At 42.0% G+C, this 16,780-nt stretch overlaps 1 protein-coding gene across 1 annotated transcript in view; it reads right to left on the bottom strand.

Moving 5' to 3' along the window:
- The window catches only part of TMPRSS2 (transmembrane serine protease 2), a 47,862-nt gene extending 33,275 nt beyond the window's left edge, over positions 1-14,587 (bottom strand). The window contains exons 1-5 of the mRNA XM_074969625.1: positions 14,438-14,587; positions 3,811-3,967; positions 2,257-2,327; positions 1,169-1,364; positions 480-566 (exon numbers count right to left, since the gene is read on the bottom strand). Coding sequence (XP_074825726.1) covers positions 480-566; positions 1,169-1,364; positions 2,257-2,327; positions 3,811-3,868 — 412 coding nt within the window. The 5' untranslated portion in view covers positions 3,869-3,967; positions 14,438-14,587. The remainder of the gene's footprint in view (positions 1-479; positions 567-1,168; positions 1,365-2,256; positions 2,328-3,810; positions 3,968-14,437) is intronic.
- Between the last annotated feature and the right edge of the window lie 2,193 nt (positions 14,588-16,780).

Below are 16,780 nucleotides of genomic sequence, written 5' to 3'. Positions count from 1 at the left end.
GTTTGATACACCCCAAGACTGGTGGCTAATCCCCTATAGGATTTACCCTATTTCTCAGCACTTCGTCCTGAATTTGGCATCCTCAGTTGGGACCCACTGAGGCACAGTTATACCTAGATATCACATTACTAAAATAGTTGTACAAAAGCTTGTCCTAGACCAACTGTTGCTAAACAGTTTGTGGGATCTCAGAGAATTCAGATGAATAAGAGGTTGCTGCTGAGTCAAGGACACTTACCAAATGTAAATATATTTGAAGTTAAAGGAAAGGACAACAGCAACAGTGATACTGGTTATGGCAAATAATTAAGCTTTTAGATATTAAAATAAGTTGCATTCATAAAAGAGATAAATTAGAGCAGTAAACTCTTGTTATCTACCACCCTCTAGAAGATGACACACTTATGTTGGGAAATGGAAAAACTCAAGACATTTTAGCTTTGAATAAAAGATTTCTATCAACACAAACACATCCTTACCAAAATACCAGATAAGCATAGCTGCAATTATGGAAACCGACAGTATTATTGCAACGGATAAAACGATGCATAGAGTTTTCTTAACTTCTGCAATTAAAAAGGGAGAAAAAGAAGAGTTAGGTTTGCAAACAAATTATTTACTAGGCTAGCCTCCATCCCTATCTCCCTGCAAGTAAATTAGGGCTTGTCTTCACTAGCACTTTACAGTGCTCCAACTTTCTCGCTCAGGGGTATGAAAACACACACCCCTGAACGCTGCAAGTTGCAGCACTGTAGACAGTGCACCAGCGCTGGGAGCTATTCCCCAGTGGAGATGGGTTTTTTATAGCGCTGGGAGAGCTCTCTCTCAGTGCTATGCCACGACTACACAGCCACGTTAAAGTGCTGCCATGACCAGCGCTTTAACGTTGCTAGTGAAGACATGCCCTTAGATGGACAGCTTTCAATCACTAGTAAGCAGGCGTGAATCTGCAATTCAGATGTTAGAGTCTCTCCATCTCATCATCACTTCAAAGAACCACTCAACTCCTCACACCTTTTACAAAAAAGTATAATAGTAATTGACTTGTTCAGCTACATAGCACCCTGAGGGACAAAGAGGTGCTCCTGGGATAGTCCATCAACATAAGAGCTTGAAAGGAAACAAGTTTTGATTGGTCTACATAAAAAGAAATCCAGACAAATCTTACTTGACGTGCACAGTTTTGCTGATGGCGGCTTTGGCTGTACTACTGGGGGAGCTGACTGATGAGCAGGAACTCTTGGGACATAATGTGGCACTGATGGAGGATAATATGGTGGATACACGTTAGCATCCACAGGCTGTCTGGAAATATAGACGTTTTCTGGCTGATAACCATGATTTTCATAGTAAGGTGGTAGCCCCTAAATAGCAAAATTGAGGTGAAGGTGGGAAAAAACATTAATATTGCAAAGTTAGAACAATATAATCATTTCTAAAAAACATTGTCACTTATGTAAATACTGTAAAAGCCCACCAATTCTCATTGCACTCATTCAGAAATTCATTACACTCACACACACACAAAAATAGATATACAAAGTCTCCTGAGAAGTGGAGTGAGAGAGTTAGAGACACATTTAACTGATGGATTAATTTAAAAAAAAAAAAAAACCACCACCAAAACTAGTTTCCAATAGATCACATCACCTTCTAAATATATTTTAGATTTTAAATTTCTTCAGAAAGAAAAAAAATGTTGCTTCCTTAAGAGTCTCTTCTGCACAGTTAGTTTCTCTTTTATTGAAAAAAACAGTGAAAAAATAAAAGAAAAAAGAACAAACAAACTGGAAAAATTGCATATTTTTTTCTGATAACTTATTTCAGCTGTAATAATTTAGGGGGTAGTTACTACGTTCGGTGCAAATTTTTCAGTGATAAATTTGATTTTCCAGTTGACAGCGTCGCTTCAATGCTAATTAGCGGAGTGCTGTAGTGAGATCTGATAAGACTCCATTACTTTTACCAAATACACTATAGAACAAATTAGTGGATGGCAGAGTACTAGATTCATAAACTACATCCATCACTGTGATATCAGAGACTTGAAGAATTAGTTCATTCATCCCCACAATACCCTGTGATACAGGCAAGTATTTTCCCCATTTTATAGATTAGGAAACTAAAGTCAAGAAACTTCTTAAAAAAAATAAAATCATGCATACCTATGTCCACTTTTAATGGACCTGACTATTAATTCATTACTCAATAAGGCTGCTACCCACAGAAAACAAAATTGAATATTTAACTACTTACTGAGTTTACAGCCATCTCAGCTTTGTCAACAGTGCTGAGACAGCTTAAGTGTTTGAAAAACTTGGGATAACCTGTAAATATACAAAAACACATGCATTCATAGTGTTACAATTAGAGCGGGCTGAAAAAGTCGTGACAGCAGTTTTCAGTTGGAAAATGCCATTTCCAAACAGAATCAAAATGTTCTGCAGGAACATATGATTTCAAAATTCATACCTGGAAATTACTGAAATATGTATATAATTTATAAGAATGTTTTGATCGTCTCAAAACAATAAAGGTTAAAACTAAATTTTTCAGAATATTTCAATTGTTGGGGGTGGGGAGGAAGAAATCAGAGATTAACTTTTTGTCCCACTTCGGGAATTTCAAAGTCTCAATCTCCTGCAGGACAGAAATACCATTTTTCAACCATCTCTAGTTAAGATGCAAACCAACAAGCACAGTGATGTTCTTAGTTATGACTTTCATTTCACTCTTAACTCATCCACTTATAACTAGAAATATATTGCCTAAATTAAAGGTAATTAGTTTCTCAACCCTCTAACATTAACTAAATATAACAGCATGAAATAAACCTAGCAGCATTACAGATTTAATACCCGAGTTTTCCTGTTAGGCTCTAGCTCTCAATATGTAATAATATTGTTGAGAAGGGTAGGCAGTGACGGCTAATTAACAAGAGACAAAACTAAAAGAGCCATCCTCCTCCCCTACACTACAAAATTAACACTGGTTGTAGGCTACATTATGGACTAAGAATAAAATGGCATGGAAAATTTCAAGTTCAGTTAGACCCCCCCACACCCAGAAAAGAAAAGGGAAGAAGTTTGCTCTCTATTAAGCAGCCACACATTAAACGAACTCCTGTTGGGTGCATTGAAGGAGAGGCAGAAAGGAATGTTCTTGTGCAAGTTGCAGCTCAAACTTCATCTGTACATTCAAGCTACATGCAAACAAACATGCTTTTATAAAACTCAACACACTGATGCAGCCTTTACTATTGTACAGCAGCAAGTGACAGCCAGCTGCACAAGTTTCCCACAGCCCAAGAAGGTTAACTGAGCGCCATGCTCGCTCTCAAAACAAGAGTACTGATACTCCCAGGCTTTGTCTCCCCCTTAGAAAGGCGCAAATTTTTGCTTCAGTGTACACTGCAGTCAAACACCAGCAGCAGGCCTGTGTTAGGCTCACAGGGCTATAAAATTGCCATATATAGATGTTCAGGCTTAGGCTGGAGCCATGAATGGGGAGGAGAAGGAAGGATGGGATTGCACAGAGCCCTGGCACAGGGGACCGTGGTATAGGAAGATTGGTAATGGGGAGAATAGGGCTAAACTGCAGCTACCTCTTTGGTGGATTGCAAGAGTGGCTTAAACAGTTAGAACATCCCAACACTCCACAGCAATTTAGAATAGGAAAGCCGGGGCGGGGGAGGGGGGGCCGGGGCAGGAACAGAACTGGTCAAAGCTACAGGAGAAATTTAGGTCAGCAGAATGCTATTAGTCTTATCTGGGCAGGACACTGGGGTTAACACCATTTACTCTTACTTACAGGAAAGGCAACGAATCCAGTGAACACAAGTCGTCAGTACCTCTGTTTTATGTCTCATCCATTCTTACTCAGATGTTCACATCATATAATGGTGGCATGCAGTTCTGCCCCACCTCAGTGGTTGAGTAACACTTCGCAGAAGGGCTTTTTCTATTCTCTGGAAAAGGTGATATGAAAACAGAATGGTAATCAACGCAACGTCAGAAATACCCGCTGCTTTGTCAGCTTCTTAAATAAAAAAGACTTAGGCTACATCTACACTACAGATGCTACAGCGGCACAGCTATGAAGCTGCAGCTCTGCTGCCCTAGCACCATAGCGTAAACAATTGCTATAGCAACAGAAGGGGGGGGGGTGGGGGGGAGGTTTCCATTGCTGTAGTTAATCCACCCCCGAGAGCTGGTAGCTAAGCTAGATCGATAGAAGAATTCTTCCATCAATCCAATGGCGTTTAAACTGGGGCTTAGTTTGGCCTAACTACATCTCTCGAGGGTGCGAATTTTTCACGGCCCTGAGCAACATAGCTAGGTCAACTTAGGTTTTCGGTATAGACCAGGCCTTAGGCCATGTTTGCACTACAACAGTATAGCTATGCCATTGTAACCTGGTAGTATAAACATAGACTACAGCAATAGAAGATGTTTTTCCAACACAGTAGGAACTTCACCTCCCTAAACAATAGTAGCTAGGCCAACAGAAGCATTCTTCTGTCAGCTTAGCTGCCCCTACAGCAAGAATTAGGTCAGCATAGTGCTCGGGGTGTGGATTTTTAACACCCCAAGTGCTGTAACTATGTCAACCCAAATTTGTAAGGTTGACCAGGCCAAACGCTGCCACTACAAAAAGCACCAGGCATTTTCACTCTCCATAGCGTAAGATACTGCTAGGAATTTTTAAAGTAAGTTTCTCATACCCACTTTATCCTTTGTTATTTCACCAACTATTTCCTCCTGTGTTTGCAGAAAGGGATGAAGTTATAGTGCCTCGTCAGTCACTGGCTTTTGCACCAGAATTACCAATACAGTTTGTGTTAGCTATTATAGGACAGGCCCAACAAAGAAAATAACAGAACACCACTAGCTGTCACCTTCAGCCCCCAACTAAAACCTCTCCAACGCATCATCAAAGATCTACAGCCTATCCTGAAAAATGATCCCTCATTCTCACAGATCTTGGGAGACAGACCAGTCCTCACTTACAGACCTGAAGCAAATACTCTCCAGCAACCACATACCACACAACAAAAACACTAACCCAGGAGCTTATCCTTGCAACAAAGCCCGATGCCAACTCTGTCCACATATCTATTCAAGTGACACCCTCATAGGACCTAATCACATTAGCCACGCCATCAAGGGCTCGTTCACCTGCACATCTACCAATGTGATATATACCATCATGTGCCAGCAATGCCCCTCTGCCATGTACATTGGCCAAACTGGACCATCTCTACGCAAAAGAGTAAATGGACACAAATCTGACATCAGGAATCATAACATTCAAAAACCAGTAGGAGAACACTTCAACCTCTCTGGCCACTCGGTAACAGATTTAAAGGTGGCAATTTTGCAACAGAAAAGCTTCAAAAACAGACTCCAGTGAGAAACTGCTGAGCTTGAATTAATATGCAAATTAGATGCCATTAACTTGGGTTTGAATAGAGACTGGGGGTGGCTGGGTCATTACAAATATTGAATCTATTTCCCCATGTTAAGTATCCTCACACCCTCATCAACTGTCTAAATGGGCCATCTTGATTATCACTACAAAAGTTTTTTTCTCCTGCTGATGATAGCTCATCTTAATTAATTATCCTCTTACTCCACCTTTTCATGTTCTCTGTGTTCACTCACACACATACATATATCTTCTTACTATATGTACTATATTTTATATATCTTTTATTATATGTTCCATTTTATGCATCCAATGAAGTGGGCTGTAGCCCACAAAAGCTTATGCTCAAATAAATTTGTTAGTCTCTAAGGTGCCACAAGTACTCCTGTTCCAATAATCATTGAAGTTAACAGAAAAACTCCCACTGACTTTATGGAAGTTGGAGTGGTCACCTTACCAGGTGCCCTCTTAGAACTCTTTTCCTCTGCCCTACACCCATGCTCAGGAACAGTGCCCTGGAATATCTGATGACCTCAAAATGCTGCACCATTAGCTGATAACTGATTTACAGGGAAGAATGAAGCCCTTTGGGAGACCACCAGCAACACTTCCTGAAGCATTCTAGGTTTATCTTCAAGACCAGCCATCCAAGGTAAAATACTGGACATTCCTTAGCTTGGGCTGTCCAAAGATGGTTTTACCTGCATATTGGGCACATTTATAGTTTTCTGCCTATTAAAATTTCCATTAAAGCGATAGATCAAATTAATTATGATATTGTAACTATATGGTCAGTTCAAAATCTGTTTTTGTTCAGTTTGGAAGATGTTTTGTCAGCTTGCAGGCCTGCCAGTTCATAGTGTAAATAAAACCAGTAAGAGAATATTTCAAAGCATGAATCAGAAATGTTTGTGTAAATAAAAATTGCTATGACTGAACCAGAAACTTTCCAAAAGCCTTATGCAAAAGTACAGGGTTTATTTTCAGTGCATATACAAGATATAGCTTATTAAAAAGGGGGGGGGGGGGAGGCCGCATAACTGTTCCTTGCTACTAGAAACAGCTAGATCCTTTAAATAGAGACTATTAAAATAACAAATCTATGAAAGTGTAGGTTGTTATTGGGTAGTTCCTTGCCTATGCAGAGAGTTGATCATGACACACAATTCAGAACTTTTTACTCAGATGACCTCACAACCGTCAGAAACAAAACTGTGAATCACAATAATAAAAATGTTTGAATAACCAACATACTAGAAGTCACCAGAAAGAATTTTGAAAGCATGGGTTTTTTTTTTTTAAATATTCTCTTACCTCCTTCTCCCACAGTTTCTCCCCCAGGCACTTCCTCCAGAGTAGAAGAATGTCACATACGTGCAATTGTGCTTGTTATCATAGGATTGCCAGGCAGAGGATGCTGCAAAGCTTATTTTAGAGCAGTAGATAAATTTTCCACAACTAATTGGGCATTAGACATATCCCTATTATATCGTATATGTTAAATCTGAGCCATCAGCCTTCCCAGCATCCCTTTAGTCACTGCTATAACTTGCTACCCCAGGTAGCTGGCAAAACACTGTGCAATAACAAAGGTGGAATTTTAGCATGAACACCCAGCATAGACACTGACAATATCCACCAATCACAGACCCGGAGAAAGGGAAGCTCAAGTCCTGTTGCATTTGCATTTTTACGGTACAGTTACTAATATGGCATTTTTAATGGTTCTAATGTTTAACACATAAAATGCAGTGCCTCAATAATGTTCTTAAGGAATTGGGGAAAATTCCTCAAAAAGATTCTAGCCATCTGATTTCACCCTATGGGAAGCCTGAAGCTACTCAGTGTCAAAGCTACCAATATCTTAATTTAGTTTTACAATAAATTTTGCACCTCAAAAAAATACAGTAAACAAGATCAGCCATTTCCTCCCAGTCTCCTCATTTGAAATTAAGACAAATATTTAAGGAACGAGGACATCAAATCCCTGTTTGTTTGTTCTAATCAGTCACGACTGAAACATATATCTGTAGCTAAAACTAAAAGTAGAACAAAAGACCGGTCATTGTTCAAATATTTAAAGTAATTGATCACTGTTAGTTTGCTCCTAAATTTAGTAGCTTTTTCGTATTTGAAATCACTGTGTGGTATTTGAAAGCTTATTGTACACTGTAAGAAAGACCTCTCACAACATAATGTCTCCAAAAGTCCCACTAGTTAGGAGCCTTTACTCTATTACTAAAACAAGTAAACAATTTCTAGAGGAAGGAATTGGGGGTCAGGAAATCCTGACTTTTAATCTCAGCTCTGCCAATGACTTCCTCAAAGCTTGACAATAAGTAATTTCTTTCTGTCTCCGGTTCCCCATCTGGAAAATGGCAATAATGCTTACAAGCCATACACAGCGTTCTGAATTACTTTATAGTTGTACAGAGCTTTGGAAACAAAAAGTCCTATTATTAATTACATTAGCTTCCTCAGACTCTGTAATCAGGTATGGCTACACTAGACTAGAGAGTTTACAGCAGCGCAGCTGTAAGCTCTTTATGTAGCCGCTCTAAGCTGACATAGCTACCACCACTCGTGGAGGCTGGTGTATGTTGGTGTGAGAAGCTCTCCCACCAGTACATAGCGCTGTCCACACCAGCACTTAGATCGGTGTAACTTATGTCGCTCAGGAAGGTGGCTTTTTCACACCATTGGGCGACAAACTATACCGACATAAGTGGTAGTGTAGACATAACCTAAAAGGAAAGACAGCACTAGTTTTGACAGCAAAACAACATGTATGGAAACCAGTACTATGCTAGTACTTTCAGAAGCCTAATTTAAGCAAACTCACTCACCTTAGTCTAGATATCTCCAGCTTCATGATGACAGCATATGTCCTCCACCTTTGTACTCACTATACGTTTTTAGCAATCTTATTAGCTGTTTGCCCAGTTTCTGAGATATGAATCAGCAGTAAACAAATCAGACCAGTTATTTATAGGTCAACCTACGTCAGAGCAAACACTTTGATGAGGAAGGATAAAAGACAAGGAAGAAAGTATAACACAAACACACTAAACTGTAAATGATGCAAAGTCATGGTCCTAATCAATAGTCATGGCTAAACAAAATACACAATAAAAAACACATTACGTTACAGGTAGAAAAACTCCCAAATTACCAAAGAATGGTTACTTAGGCTATATCTACATTAGAGATCTTACAGTGGCAAAGCTGTACCAATGCAGCAGTGCCACTGTAAGATCTCTTGTGTAGCCACTCTATGCAAATGGAAGAGAGCTCTCCTGTCAGCACAATTAAACGACTGCTGATGAGCGGCGGTAGCTACGTCAGCTGGAGACACTCTCCTGCTGTGCACACTGCCACTTATGCCAGTGTCATTTATGTTGCTCTGGGGGGTGGAATATTCACACCCTTGGGCAACATAAGTTTTACCAACATAACTGGTAGTGTAGACATGGCCTTAGAAAAGTACACTGCAGTATATTAAAAACCTCCACACTATTATTTGTTATTCAGTAACTCCAATAGACCCAGCTGAGATCCTTACCCCGTTGTGCTAGACACTACATATACATAGGAGAGTCCCTGCCCAAAAAGTTAAAATTTAAATACACAAGACAGACAAAGCATGGGAGAAAGAATATAATTCCCATTTTGCAGATGGAGAACAGGAGCACAGAAAGATTAAAGAGGCTTGCCCAAATTCACACAGTAAGCAATAGTACAATTCCATTGCAAAATTTTGTCTTTAAAAATGATATACTATACTTTATAGCCCTTTTGTTATGAGTACCACAAATCCTCCCCCACCTTTTATCAGTTACCATTATTGTACATTGGCCAAACCAGACAGTCTCTACACAAAATTATAAATGGACACAAATCTGACATCAGGAATCATAACATTCAAAAACCAGTAGGAAAACACTTCAACCTCTCTGGCCACTCAGTAACAGATTTAAAGGTGGCAATTTTGCAACAGAAAAGCTTCAAAAACGACTCCAATGAGAAACTGCTGAGCTTGAATTAATATGCAAATTAGATACCATTAACTTGGGTAGGAATAGAGACTGGGAGTGGCTGGGTCATTACAAATACTGAATCTATTTCCCCATGTTAATTATCCTCACATCTTCTTGTCAACTGTCTAAATGGGCCATCTTGATTATCACTACAAAAGTTTTTTTCTCCAGCTGATAATAGCTCATCTTAATTAATTAACCTCTTACTCCACCTTTTCATGTTCTATATTATATATATATATAAAAACAAACTTCTTACTATATGTTCCATTCTATGCATCCAATGAAGTGGTCTGTAGCCCACGAAAGCTTATGCTCAAATAAATTTGTTAGTCTCTAAGGTGCCACAAGTACTCCTGTTCTTTTTGCGGATACAGACTAACACGGCTGCTACTCTGAAACCCATCATTCAATTGTGACCCCCAACAAGTTTTCAACAGTGTATATGTAAACAAGATTACTGAAGAATTTTAGCTAAGTGGAAAAGGAGAAAACAACAGGGAAAGGAATTGTTTTACAGGTTCACTTTGTGTGATCGTTTCACACATCCCCCAATCCTTCAGTCCTTATTGCATGGGCAAGATACATGGAGCAAGGCCAATATCCCTACTTAAGAAGCAACAGCATTTTGCATTAGTCAAATTAATAATGTCATGATTTACACACAAGTGTAATAAAATTGTTGAAATATTCCAATTCTGATTACTTTTAAAAGAAAGGGTCTAATTGGATCATCTGTGCTCATTTGAGCTCCTGCACTGTATGTTCACCAAAATATTGACATCTTTCATTTTAGCAGGGAAGTATTACCAAATGCTTCTGTTACAGTGCCTGAACACATTCTGAAACAAATCTTTCCTAAACCCCCTCTTCAGGCCTTCAAACAACCCCTCAGCCTCTCCAGGCTCATAATCAGAAGCAAGCTCTTCACAAAGCAAAACACACCAACTCAAAGCAGCACCAGACCCTACCAGAAAAAGAGATGCAAAACCTGCAGACATATCTCCTCTGCTACAATGATCAATACCCCCTCCTATACCACACCTTTCAAGATCCAGCGGTCAGATACCTGTCTATCTCAACATGTTGTGTACCTCATCCAGTGCACTAAATGCCCCAATAGAAACTATGTGGGTGAAACAAAACCACCACTATGCTCTCAGAAAAAATAAAAACTATACAAGACAAAATCACCACATCACCTGCAACTGAACACTTTTCACAAAGCGATCTGTCTATATCTGACCTATCAGTCCTCATTCGAAAAGGAAATCTGCACAACACTTTCAAAAGACGAGCCTGGGAGGTTAAATTCATAACTTTGCTAGACACTAAAAATCATGGACTGGACACCGAATTTATGGCTTATTACAACAATTTGAAACCCACTAACAACCCTCCCCTCAAATGCTTTCCCCTCCCCTTTCCTCCCTGTGACTGGCAGGATGTTAATGGGCCACTTCATCTTAAATGGTCCCTTGAAATATGTGTTAACTACTTATGCTAAACAATCTGTTCCATCTGGTATTTAGCTGTGACCCTCTGAATTCATTTCCCAGCCCTGAAGAAGAGCTCTGTGTAAGCTTGAAAGCTTTTCTCTCTCACCATCAGAAGTTGGTCTGATAAAAGATATCACCTCACACACCTAGTGTTTGGTAGGGAACAGGTACCTTATGAAATATGTTGATAAACACAAACCAAATTTGGGGAAGGGATTTTCTGTTCACAAAAATGTTCAAGATTGAAATTCTTTGTCCTGATTCAGTACAAAGAATTTCAGAGTCTCAACAACTTTTTCAGGGTAGGAAAACTATTTCCCACCCAGCTCTAGTATCTGGACAGAAGACTCACACCACTGATAAAATGTAAATGCTCCTGTGTTCCTTTATTGTTTCAGACCAGAGTATTTTCTGGGACATCATTAAACTGCTGAATTATTCTGCATATGGTACTTAAAATAAGGTTTAAAGAAAAACGGAAATGGTTCTGTTTATATTGCACATGTACATTACCAGAACTCTGCCCCCTTCATACTAAGTGCCACAGGGAGGAACTAGAGAGCCATAGGGCAGTAGCAAAGTCTAGTTAAACATCCAATTTAAGCAAAAAAGCAACCCACCACACACATCAGCCAGTGTTCATGCCAGAAGTACTTGTGTGCTCATTCTGGTAGGGAACAGAAACAATACCATGCAACTCAATTCAGGGCTTTGGAGCTGTGCTCCAGCTCCAGGCAAAAACCTGCAGCTCCACTGCTCTGGAGCTGCTCCGTGCTCCAGCTCCAGCCTCCGCTCCAAAGCCCTGACTCAACTGGCCTTCCACTACAAGTGCAAACAAGGAATCCAGAAATGGGAAGCACGGGAGGCAGTGGAAAAAAAAAAATCAAGAATATTTGAATACATTCAATAAATAGGTGACCAGTAATTTTCATTTACTAGTGCATATTATAGGACCAGAAAATAGACTAAATCAAAATAAATGTGCTCCTCTCTATTTATGATTAGTTATGCCGCCACAAGTGTCTAATTTATTTCCTTGATCCTGCAACTTGCACTGCATGTACAGACCCCTGCATCTATATGTCATCCACTGACTTTACTGGAACAGTGCATGGGAGTAGGGGCTCATCTACGAGCATCAGCTTGAAGGATTGGGACCTTAAAGATGGTGGGCGCCTCCAAAAAGTTACCTTGGCCAACACCCAACCTGCTATTTAAAGTTGGTGGGGGATTTCCTGGTAGCACTACTGTACTATATTTGAACTATATTAATAGTTTTTAAAATTATACTGACACTTTTGTCTTTCCTGGGTGTCAAATTAAAGATTAAAATTCTCAGCTGTGTTTACTTTAGTCAAGCCTTGATTTGTGTTTCTCAGCTTTTATTTGTTTTAGCCCAACCTAATTTGAATTTATTATGTTTTTCCTCTGTGCGCCACACACACTTGTATGATGGCAATGATTATAGCAAATTCCCTGTCTTCATCCATCTATCTCTACAGCATCATTTCTTTTGTGATGCTCATCTGAAGTAACACACCACTGAAATCAAAATTCAAAGTTGCTCCCACCTCTGAGTTTCCCAATCTGTGCTGGTGTTTCCTCTGGGTCTTTTAGAATAGAAGCTTGCAAAGGAGGGACTGTCATTTAATGCTTTCTACAGAGCCAGTGACATTGTTAGCACTTAGTAAATAAGAGATATTAAAAACTGGATATTTAAAGGAATTAAGTCAGACTATACTTGTCTCTCTTTGGTCTACTGCTGAAAAACCCTGGGGTAAATCCAGGCCCTATTAAGGTCAATGAAAGTTCTGCTATTGACTTCAAAGGGGTCAAAAATTTCACTCCCAGAATCCTTTTTTAAATTGGGCTGGGGGGGGGAAGAAGAGATAGTTTGGGGGTGGGAAGAGTTACTTTATATGAATTTAGTTGAAAATGCATGAAATGTGTACCCAGAAATGGGGTCTTTTGTAAGAATATATAAAAATATGTTGATATTGAATTATAAGAGTACAGGACTAGTAAAGAATTCTGAGCTATTCTCACCTCTGACAGCCATTCAGCGTGACCTTGGACAAATTGCTCAATCTCTCAGTGCCTTAGTTCCCCTCCCCCACAAACTGTGAAAGGTGGATATTTACTCAGGAGGTATTAGGAGGTTTAATTTACTGTTTGCAGAGCACTAGTGGCCTTTTTTTCCAGGGATATCAAAGTACTCTATTATTCCATCTACAGTATTCACTCAGGCTTTCCCATTCCTCTTATCTACTGTGGGGCAGAGGATGGAAAAATGTATTTATCCAGGGTTGTGTATTATGCTCAACAACCACTGTGGTACCCAAGAGATGTGTGTGGTGGGCAAGGGCATACAGTGGTGGGTGTCTAAGCAATTTAGGCCCTAATGCTTCAATCCTTACTTATTTGAGTCACACTCGCTAGTAGCCCCACTGAAACCAATGAGCTACTCATATGCGTAAAGACTATTTGCACAATTTCATAAATTAGATGTTCCTCTGAAATGATTACAATATAAGGAAGTGTCTTTTTTGCCTTTAAGACACCATATCTACCAATGACACTACTATTGTATACGTTATATACAGTCATCAGGATGCACATTTAATGTTTTGCACTACATAATGCTTTCCATCCAAGGACCTCAACGTGTTTTGCCAAGTAAAGCGTCACAACACCCCCGTAAGGAAAATATCCATTATCCCCATTTTACCAATGGGGAAACCGAGGCACAAGGCAGACACATGAATCCCCAGTAGCAGGTAGCAAGTTTGCTGCAAAATTCAAGAGATCCTAGCATCCAGTTCTACATTCACATCAGATCTGTATTCCCCGAGAACATCAAGATGAGCCTAAAGCTGCCAAATTTCAAACAGCTAAGACAAGGCAGGTAACAAACAATCTCATTTCCTTCCTGCTTACATGATGCTAGAAACAAAAGCCATCCCATCCTCGTCGATGGACACCTCTTCCTGAGACACCTGCCTGGCATGAAGGATGGGTTATTTATGAAGCACCCGCTGTCATATAAGGGGGACTAGAAGGGGCATCAAAAGATCCCTTTGGAAAGGCAACATCTACTGTTCCACAAACTCCCAGGGGGAGCCAGGGCTCCTGAATGGTTACCTGCATATGGAAAGGGCTATTTTTCAGCAATACCTAACCACCCACTAACTACACTCCGTGCCGATCGCCCGCCCCCACGATCACAGCCAAGGGACGAACCTGCTCCAGCCCCTACCGAGCGGAGCCGGCGTGCGATTCCAGGGCTGGGATCTCGGCGTTGGCAAAAGCCGCCGGGGCCACCCGAGGCGCTGCCTTCGGCCCAGCCAAGAAGCTGAAAGCGAGTTTCCAAAGACAGCTGCCAAGTCCCTGCCAAGGACACACACGAGTCGCCGCTGGCTGCAGGCGGGGTCAGCGAGCCCCCCACACCCACGCGCGCCACCGCAACCCACTCACCGCCTGCCGCCGCCGGGAAGCCTCCCGCGTTGCTCTAACCCGCGGTGGGGCGGGATTCCCCGGGTCCCTGCAGAGCGGTGCCGCTGCCGGGCGAGCCGTGGAGTTTGCCCCGCTGACGCCGCTGCTGCTCCCCCTGCCCCGCGCCGGGAAAGTCACGGAGTGGCGGCGGCCGCGGGCGGGGAGGAGCCTGGCGGGGGGAGAGGGAGCGGCTGGCAAAGGGGCAGGTGGCGGCGTGGTGCAAAGTCACTGCCCTCCCCTTCACCTTTCCCCTCCCCTCCCCAGGCGCTGGCGGGCGCCGGGTGGCCGCCGGAGCTCGCTGGGCCGCCCGGGCGGGCGGGATTCCAGGCTCGGCTGCCACAGAGCGCTCGGGGAGGGGGCGGGAGACAGGGCGTCCAGGGGCTGTAGCCTGCCAGGCGGCGGGCACCAGGCGGCTCTTCCCCGGGGCGTGAAAACCAGCCAGTCGCTCCCTGGGGGCTGCCCCAGCCAGATCTCCCGCCAAGGGGGCCCGGGCTGCTGCCTGGGGGGGATGTTAAGGCCGGTGGTTCATAACGCGCCCCCCTTGCTCTGGGGTGGAGGGGGAGGGTCTTGAGGCGAGATCGTGGCGAGGCGCCCTGACGGCGGAAGCGAAATGCGGACTTTGGGGCGATTGCAGAAACACACCTGGCGTTGTGGCTCCCTTCTCTGGGCTGTGCAGGTGTTTGCGTTTCGGCTGTCGGAACAGCCCAGCTCCTGTTACAGCCCCACTGCACCGGTGATTTAAATCCCCGCGGACTGGTGCCGGGTGTAGCCCTCTGCAGGCGAGTGGGAGCTCAGGGGTTTCTGATAATCAAGGTGGGCCATTTCCAGCACAAATCCAGGTTTTCTCACCCCCCCCCCCACACACAAACTCACTCTTTGATTACCCAACTTGATTATCATACATATTGTAAGGAGAGTGATCACTTTAGATAAGCTATTACCAGCAGGAGAGTGGGGTGGGAGGAGGTATTTTTTCATGCTTTGTGTGTATGTAATAAGATCTTCTACACTTTCCACAGTATGCATCCGATGAAGTGAGCTGTAGCTCACGAAAGCTTATGCGCAAATAAATTGGTTAGTCTCTAAGGTGCCACAAGTACTCCTTTTCTTTTCACGTGTAGGTACTTCTTCCTCCCCCGGGCGGTTTGCAAAGCACACTCATCCCAGGAAAGAACAGACCCCTTCCTGACACCTCACCTTCTCCGCCCTTTGCTTTTAATGGGCTGCCTTTTGCATTTGGAAAGGACAATGATCGTTCATGGGCTCGCCTCGCACCTGAGGGAGGATATGGAGGCAGGTCACTCCTTTTTTACCTGTCTTCCTTCTAAAGTTCAGTAATTTACCTGCCCCAGGAAATGTATTTGTTTCTAGTTCCTGTAGACGTTATTCTGTCATTTGCATTAGCATATGTTAAGTGCATTACAACATGCTATTTGCCACCTCCCGCAGCTCCGGGGCCTTAGTTTGACTTCCCTGCCCTTCCAGGAATTTCGCAAATAGATCATTGGGTGCGTGACTTCGAGATCATGTGCTAAACCCTTTTAAATCAGAGTCCAAAATGGCCTCTATTAGATGTGGGTGCTGTCAGTCTTGAAAACTATGCCTTAAATGACCTTCCAGAAATAAGTTACATTACTAATAAGACACTTAAGTGCTTCGTTTTTTATTATCTGAGGTGTATAATTTTTTTTTTAAGTCTGGACATCTCTCCTTGCTGTTAAGTCATTTTTAAAAATAGCAAGGAGTCTGGTGGCACCTTAAAGACTAACAGATTTATTTGAGCATAAGCTTTCCTGGGTAAAAACCTCACTTCTTCAGATGCATGGATTGAAATTGAGCATAAGCTTTTGTGGGTAAAAAACCTCACTTCTTCAGATGCATGGAGTGAAAGTTACAGATACAGGCATAAATATACTGACACATGACGAGAAGGGAGTTACCTCACAAGTGGAGAACCAGTGTTGACAGGGCCAATTTGATCACAGTGGATATAGTCCACTCCCAACAACAGATGAGGAGGTGTCAATTCCAGGAGAGGCAAAGGTGCTTCCGTAATGAGCCAGCCACTCCCAGTCCCTATTCAAGCCCAAATTAATGGTGTTAAATTTGCAAATGAATTTTAGTTCTGTTTCTCTTTGAAGTCTGTTTCTGAAGTTTTTTTGTTCAAGTTATAGCTACTTTCAAATCTGTTATAGAATATCCAGGAAGATTGAAGTGTTCTCCCACAGCAACCCCTTATCCAGTGAGAGAGAGGAATTTTACAGACCTCCAAGTTGAAAAGCCTGGTTTCTTGTCCTGTTATTTACAGCATATAGAAGCAAGCAC

The sequence above is a fragment of the Natator depressus genome, chromosome 1 (assembly GCF_965152275.1).
Source record: "Natator depressus isolate rNatDep1 chromosome 1, rNatDep2.hap1, whole genome shotgun sequence".
Classification (NCBI taxonomy): domain Eukaryota; kingdom Metazoa; phylum Chordata; order Testudines; family Cheloniidae; genus Natator; species Natator depressus.
The sequence above is the reverse complement of the archived record's forward strand: the minus strand, read 5'-3'. Positions and strand labels throughout refer to the sequence as shown.